The sequence below is a fragment of the Sorghum bicolor genome, chromosome 7, assembly GCF_000003195.3.
Source record: "Sorghum bicolor cultivar BTx623 chromosome 7, Sorghum_bicolor_NCBIv3, whole genome shotgun sequence".
Taxonomy (NCBI): Eukaryota; Viridiplantae; Streptophyta; class Magnoliopsida; order Poales; family Poaceae; genus Sorghum; species Sorghum bicolor.
Window position 1 is genome coordinate 6,368,932 of NC_012876.2, and position 8,275 is coordinate 6,377,206.

The 8,275-nt window shown below is 52.4% G+C and overlaps 1 protein-coding gene across 1 annotated transcript; it reads left to right on the forward strand.

The window, feature by feature from the left end:
• LOC110437197 (ras-associated and pleckstrin homology domains-containing protein 1-like) lies at positions 3,574–5,121 on the forward strand. The gene has a single exon (XM_021465548.1). The coding sequence runs from the start codon at positions 3,574–3,576 to the stop codon at positions 5,119–5,121; it is 1,548 nt and encodes a 515-aa protein (XP_021321223.1).

Genomic DNA, 8,275 nt, shown 5'->3' on the forward strand with positions numbered 1-8,275 from the left:
GGAAAATGGCATAGTTGCTCAGTATTCTATGCCAGGAGAGCCTCAGCAGAATGGAGTAGCTGAAAGAAGAAACCGTACCTTAATGGATATGGTAAGAAGCATGATAAGCTACTCTACCCTACCGATAAGTTTGTGGATGGAGGCGTTAAAAACCGCTATTCACATTCTTAATCGAGTGCCTAGTAAGTCGGTGCCTAAGACACCGTATGAGTTGTGGACAGGCAAAGCGCCCTCACTTAATCATTTAAGGGTGTGGGGTTGTCCTGCTGAGGCAAAAGTTTTCAACCCAAATTTAGGAAAATTAGATCCTAAGACAGTCAGCTGCCATTTCATTGGCTACCCAGAAAGATCAAAAGGCTACCGCTTTTATTGCCCTGACAGGCAAACAAAGTTTGTAGAAACAAGGCACGCTAAGTTCTTAGAAGATGGTATGATCAGGGGGAGCCAGGTAGCGCGAGAAATTATTCTTGAGGAGAAGCGGGTTTATGCCCCTACTCCAATGCTACAAGAATCATACTTCACGCTACCTATTGTTGCTACACCAGCAGTACTAGACACTGTAGTGCCAGCACCTGTTGTTAGTTCTCCATTGCCGACACTTGATGAGAACCTGGAACCTGTCCCTCAGGATCCGTTAGAACCACCAGTCGTGCAACAGGAAGAACAACAATAGCCCCATATAGCGCCAAACAATGAGAACCTTAGAAGGTCACAAAGAACTAGAAGATCAGCTATATCAGATGATTATGAGGTTTATGAAACCGAAGAATTTCATATGGAAGATGATCCCACAATATATGAACAAGCCATGAGAAGTGAATACGCTGCAAAGTGGTTAGAAGCTATGAGAGATGAGATAAAATCCATGGATTCCAATAAAGTTTGGGAACTAATGGAGATTCCTAAGGGAGCTAAGAAGGTTGGATGCAAATGGGTTTATAAAACTAAGTATGACTCCCAAGGGAATGTCGAAAGACATAAGGCACGTCTCGTAGCAAAAGGGTTTACCCAAAGAGAAGGAATTGATTACAACGAGACTTTCTCTCCTGTCTCGTGTAAAGATTCTTTTAGAATAATAATGGCGCTAGTAGCACATTTTGACTTAGAATTGCATCAGATGGATGTTAAGACGGCGTTCCTCAATGGGGATCTTGAGGAAGATGTTTACATGGCACAGCCGAAAGGTTTTGTCATGGAAGGTAAAGAAAATATGGGATGCCGACTAAGAAAGTCTATTTATGGGCTAAAACAAGCTTCAAGACAGTGGTATTTGAAGTTTGATAATACAATTAGAAAGTTTGGGTTTAAGGCAAATGTAGAGGACAATTGCGTTTATGCAAAGTTTAAGAATGCTAAGTTCATCTTCTTAGTCCTATATGTGGATGACATTTTGCTGGCAAGCAATGATGTTAGTCTACTATTGGAGACTAAGAAGTTCTTGTCCTCACATTTTGATATGAAGGATCTCGGTGAAGCCTCTTTTGTTCTGGGAATTGAGATTCACCGTGATAGAAATAGAGGGGTTTTAGGGCTGTCACAAAAAGCATACATAGATAAGATTCTTAAGAAATATGGTATGCATAAGTGCAGTCTGTCACCTGCACCCATTGTCAAGGGCGATAGATATGGGGAACATCAGTGTCCCAAGAATCAGATAGAGCTCGAGCAAATGAGTTCAGTACCTTATGCTTCAGCTGTCGGAAGCTTACAATATGCTCAAATTTGTACTCGCCTTGACATAGCTTTTGTTACCGGGTTACTTGGCAGATATCAGAAGAATCCAGGTGTAGAACACTGGAAATTAGTTAAGAAAGTCTTGCGTTATTTGCAGGGCACAAAAGGATTCATGCTAAACTATAGAAAGACAGACTTACTAGAAATAGTGGGTTTCTCAGATTCAGATTATGCAGGGGATGAAAGAAAATCCACGTCAGGCTACATATTCACCCTTGCAGGTGGGGCTATATCGTGGAAAAGCTCCAAACAACCTATTGTTACATCATCTACGATGTACCCTGAGTTTGTAGCATGCTATGAGGCCTCGGGGCAGGTAAATTGGCTTAAGAAATTTTTACCCGGATTAAGAGTGGTAGACAGCATTGAGAGACCACTTAAGTTGTACTGCGACAATAATCTCGCAGTTGAATATGCTCACAACAATAGGTCAAGTGGTGCTGCCAAACACATTGACATTAGGTACTATGTTGTGAAAGAAAAAGTTCAGGATCATATTATAAGTCTAGAGCATATTAAGACGGACAATATGTTAGCGGATCCGCTCACAAAAGGCTTACCACCCAACGTGTTCAGAAAACACATAGCCGGTATGGGTTTAAGGGAAAGCCTATGATCACTGAACACTTAGGGCCCTTTAGTTAGAACTCTGTTTTCAAATTAGAGAGATATACTGTAGCCGTTAAGTCTAACGGAAGATTTTTTCTGTGACGATGAGACGCGCTCTGTGCACTTCTTTATAATGAAACGGAGCTAAGTGATTAGTTTATTAAGTTAATGTTAAGATGAGATTAAGGTAAGTTATTAGAAGAGATCAAGGGGGAGAATGTTAGTTTGACCTCTTCCTGCATGGCCCAACGGCCATGCAGAAGGATCCGTTTTCCCCTGATCCGCTCCTGATCGGGGAGCCACAGCCGTTCAATGGCTGGTGGGCCCCTGTCACCCTGCGGTATAAAGAGAAGGGAGGGGAGCCGGGGCACGCACCACGAAGTTGGCCGCCGCCAACACTCCCTCCCACATCTCAACCCTAATCCGATCTAGAGGGTCGCAGGAAGTGACGGGAAGATCCACCGCCGCCGCGCTACTTCTCGGTGTCTTCTTCGTCTCCAGGCGCTGAGCATCTACGTCCGCCACTGATGGCGGATCCCGGCTCTTCTGCTCCTAAATCGGATGGTCTGTGCTTTACCCTAACCTCCTCTACATCATGTACACCTAGATCTTGTATTAGGTTCTCGAAACACTCTTTATTTACTTGTATTAGTTTCCACCCGGCTAATCCTCCGGTTAGCAGATCCTACTTAAGTTCTATTTATTCCATCAGGATGTCTTTGCAGCTGCAGGGTTGTGATTTTCAGCCCCACGGCTCCAGTCATAGCAAACCTATTTTCTAGTAGCGATGGTTAAATATGGATAAAAGGATTCATAAAAGCTTGGTCACTCTAACCAACCTGAGGACGCTTGAAATTAGACGGGATTCTAGAAATGTACTAGAACCAGATGATCAGTCTACTCACTTCAACGGAAGAAGTCAAAACTGTCAAACCCAAGGCATTCACAGTTCGTGAGAGTTTTATTATCATCATCATGCAACCTCCATAATCTGTCGCCCTGCTGCCTCGTGTGGCCTCCCTAAGCCCCGCATCAAAGATGATGCCAAATTGGGACAAGGGAATCAAGCCCGCCCAGAAATAAAGGTCGACCTACCCGCTCTCGGTAAGGGTTTCTTTTCCATGAAGCAATTTCACAAAAGCTCACAAAAATTTTAATTTTTCGAAACACCGTTTATATCGCCAGTCCTTATTTTCAAAAAGTGCAAGAAGAGAAAGGCGGTTTGGGAGGATGTCTCTCCCGGAGCCCCCCCGCTCGGGCGACTGGCCTCCCCCTCCACCACCCTTTCCGTCGCCCGCGCCGCCGCCGCCACCACCGCCCCCGCGCTCTAGCCCTGCACCCAACGCCCCTGCTCGCCCTCTCCAACTGCGGTCGTCGGCTCGACGGCGCCCTGGTGTCTCCGGCAAGCTACCCCAGCAGAGGGGCATCGTCGTCAAGCCTGTGCCAGGCCGGTTTGAGCTCCAAAACCGGTTGCTCTCGGAGCTCTACGAGTGCATCGTCCCCAACCTCCTCTCCCCGTCGCCGGCCCCGGCGCCGATCTGGGTAACCCCTCCTTCTCGTGATCCATGTTACAATGTGTTCTTCATCTCGAACTCGCTCTGTCACATGCTTGCGCCCCGTCCGAGTCGCCTTAAGGTCGAACGCGTCCAGGACTGTGTGTTCGTGGCGTTTGTGTCGAGTCAGAGGTTCGCTGACGCCTTAGCCATTGCTAGGAGCTTGCACATTGCTGATGTGCGCCTGCTCTTCCACCCTGCGCTCGCCGTTGCCGTGGGCGCTGCTTCCCGCCTTCCCCAATTCGCCCAAACGGTCGTCCGGTCCGTTCAAACGGAAAGCCAGCCTGTCCGAGCTGCCCACCAGGCCTCACCAAACGCCTTTACGGCTACTGACCGCGACCCCGAGGCAATCTGTCTTGGGACAGTACCTGTAGATCTTCTCTCTGCATCGCCCTTCCCTCCCTCCCCTGTGACGGGTACGCTGCGCGCGGCGCGACATCTTGTCGCGGCTAATGCGGCAGCTGCGGCCACGCAAAGCCTTGTCGCATCTAATGCGGCAGCTCAGACTTCGCCTTTGCCTACCGAAGTCAATGCTTCTCCAACCAGGCCTCGATCCTACCTTGAAGCCGCTCGCTCCCCCCCGGTGCCGCTTCCCGCGTCTGTCAAGCTGCTTAAACCCCTTGCCCCTGCCAAGGGCTGCTTCCGCTGCCTCGCCTTGGACCACCTGGTCGCAGACTGTCGTGAGCCCGTCCGCTGCAAGCTGTGCCGCGCGTACGGCCACAAAAGTCCCCAGTGCAAGATGAAGCTCAAGGTCATCCTGCACGCCGTCGCTCGGCGCCTCCGCACACCTGCCGCTGTCCGTGCGGCCCGTGCGCGGCCGGAACCTGCCGCTCTCGAGCCGCTGCCGCCGTCGGACTACCCGTCGTTGGACTTCGAGGCGGCCGCTGCGGCTGCCTACGACCCCGCCAACATGGTGCCTTCGTCGTCGCTGGCCCCTTTGCCGGTAGACGACCTGGGCACTGAGGCTCCTACCTGCGTCGACAAGTTCATCCTCGACTCCCCGGCCTCTCCTGTCCTGCTACCTTTGGGCCAGTCGGCGGATGTTACGCTGCCGGCTGTCGCTCAGGCGCTTGATCTTGGGACCTCGGCCCTAGGACCAGGCGCTATGGGGGCGTCTGGCGGTGGATCGTCTAACGACGAGTACGCCAGCGGGGAGCTGGACTCGGGCTCCGGGGCCTCAGGCTCGTCCTGGCAGGAAGGGCGCCCCAGGCATGCGGACGCCTGAGTTTCCCTAGGGCGCGAGGTCCTCACCGAGCGTCTGCTGTTCGCCTTCATCGAGCCCCCGGCACATTGGCTTGACGTTAGTGCGTTCATCCGGAACGCACTACGCTCCGTTGCGCCGCTGTTACCTGTGGACCTGCTACCCTCTTCCATGGGGGCCATGCTGCTTCGCTGTGCTTCGCGTGCCGAGCGCGACTCCCTCCACCAGCTGGGTCCTGTCTCCTGTGACGGCTCAGTGCTTCACTTGCTGAAGGAGGAGGAAACACCAAACCGTTTCTTCCGTGTCCCAGTCTGGCTGGCCTACGTCTTCGTCATCGACTTCCCCATTGAGCAATGGTATGAGGAGAAAATCAAGGAGTGCTTCCGTGGGATTGCGGAGGTTGCCGAGATTGACCCTGCATGCCTAACCGGGGAAGACTTCGGCCCTCTGCGCCTCCTCCTTGAAGTGAATGACCGCTGCGAAATCCCGCGGGAGCTGAGCATCTCGTGCAAGGACGGCGTTGGGCGATCTGGTGTTGTGGCCAAGATCCTCCCTTGCAAGGTTTGGCCTCGTGAGTTCTAGCTTGACAGCCGGGGGACTCTCGCGAGGTTCTTCGGTCCTCCAGCTCCGCCAGCCTCTGGTCCTTCTCTGGGGCCTAGGGGACCTCTTAGCAATTTGCAGCAACAACGACCGCAGCAGCACCCCTACAGCTTAGCCTTCCCTCCTCGTTCCTCGCAAAGCCACGTCGGCTCCCTGCAGCGCGCTTTCGACCCCCTGGGTCTCTTTGCTGAACTCGCTACCCCAGCTACCAGCTCCTCCGCTTCCTCTGCTGTGTCCGCGCAAGCCCTTGCGGCCTCGGCCTTAGTCCTCACGTGTGCCGTCGCGGGTCTGGGTCCGGTCCCCACGACCGGGCTCGGGGTTCCTCAAATGCTGAATCCCTCCAGCCCTCTAAGCTCTACAAGCGCTGCGCGTAGCAAACCGCTGATCACCTACCAGCGTCGCCGCGCTCGCCCTGCAGTGCGCACCCCGCTGGTCACCGCGGCGCGCCGTGGACGCCCGCGGCGAGCCCCTAGAGTTCTGGACAGCCCTGCGGCCGCAGGCAACGCTGTCAGACGCACAAGCGCCCGTCTCGTCGCCAAAGCCTCTGGGGCTTTCGTTGACATGACGTCCCAGGCAGTGCAGCGCAAGGCGCTGGTCAACTCGCTCAACGGTTGCTCCGTCAAGCTCAAGAAGCATGTCACCAGTCGGAACATCCTGTCGCGGAACCAGATGCCGATCGGAACGGCGGATCTCCGGAAGCTGGTCTCCGCTGCGATGCTGGGTGACAACAACATCCACCAAATGGCGGACGTGGTGCCTACACATGACGAATGATCGCCTCAACTGTGTCTGCTCACCTCGTCGGCATGCTCTCTGGTCCCAATGGTCGCTGGGATCGTGGCAACGGGAGAGCACCTACCTTTCGTTTTGGCCTTCGCCTCGCTTGTTTTTCTTTTACTACTGCTTTGTACCCCACGTCCTTTGGTTGTAACTGGTGTTGTTTCCTTTACTTATGAGTCACAACCCGCGCTCCCACGATCGTTGCTTTCGCGCTGTTTCCTAGAACGTTAGAGGTCTTGGCGACTTAGACAAATGCAGAATTGTGCGTGAGCTGTTCTGTGATGCGAATCCAAACTTTGTCTGCATTCAAGAATCCAAACTCACTAACATCTCGCTGTTTAAAGCTAAAACGTTCCTCCCTCGTCACCTCTACTCTTCTATCACCTCGGTGAACGCTGTCGGAACCCGTGGTGGTTTGATCACTGCCTGGGATCCGACCCTGTTCACCTTGACCTCCCACTCTTCGAACCAGTTCTGCCTCTCTACCTCACTCTTCTGTAATGCTTCCAATTATGGTTTCACCATAACCAACGTTTATGGGCCATCTGATCACTCCCTCACTCCCCAGTTACTACAGTGCCTTCGGGCTACCAGAGCTGCCATCCAAGGTGCCTGGATTCTGCTGGGCGATTTCAATCTAGTTCGCCAGCCTGCAGACAAAAGCAATGGCATCATCAACTCTGCGCTGGCTGATGCCTTCAATCAAACCATTGACGAACTGGCGATAACCGAGGTCAACTTGTCTGATCGCCGCTTCACTTGGACAAACAAGCAGTTTTTCGCTGTTCTGGCTATGCTTGATAGAGTCTTTACCAATATTCACCTCAATCAGCTCTTCCCGCTGGCGAGCCTCACCTCCTTGCCTCGTCCGACTTCCGACCATACCCCTTTACTCCTGTCCCTGTCGTCCAACATTCCCATGTCGTCTTACTTCAGGCTTGAAAACCACCTCCTCAAGAACGAGAGCTTCCTCACCTCTATTGTTCAAGCTTGGCACCAGGCTCCGACGTGCCCAGACGCTGCAGGGCAGCTTGTCGCGTGCATCAAGTCCTCGAGGGCCGCGGCTAAGGTTTGGAGAAGGTGTAATAGGGCACCACCACAAATTATTCAAAACTACCATTTCATCATCCAACTTTTTGACTACTTTGAGGAATACCGCCTTCTTTCAGCAGCTGAGTTTCAGGTACGCCTCAAGGCTCAGGAGCGATTGCAGCTGGAGATCAAGGCCAAGGCGGCTTACTGGCGACAGCGCAGCAAGCAGAAGCACATAAAAGCAGGTGATGAAAACACTGCATACCACCATGCGCAAGCAACCAACAGAATGCGACGCAAGTTCATCAGAATGATCCGAGTCGATGGGCAAGAGATTGTCAGTCACGCAGGGAAGACGGAGGCGCTGTCAGGCTTCTTCAAATCTATCATTGGCGTGCCTGGCCATGCTGCACCGTTCGACCTGGATTCCCTCTACGTGGGCTCTGCCAGACCATGTGAGGCACTTTCGTCAGCCTTCTCATCTGACAAGCTCAAAAAGTCTGTGTTTGCAATGAACAGACTCAGTGCACCAAGGCCCGATGGTTTTGGCCCAGCTTTTTTCTGTGCAGCCTGGAGTTCGGTGAAGGACACGGTTCTTGCCTTCGCAGATGCCTTTTACAATGGCACCGCCGATCTAGACAGGATCAACAGGTCACACATGGTTCTATTGTCGAAGAAGCCTGATGCCATGGAAGTCAATGCCTTTCGGCCGGTTTGCTTGCAAAACTGTGCTCTAAAGATCATCTCCAAAACTCTCACTACCAGG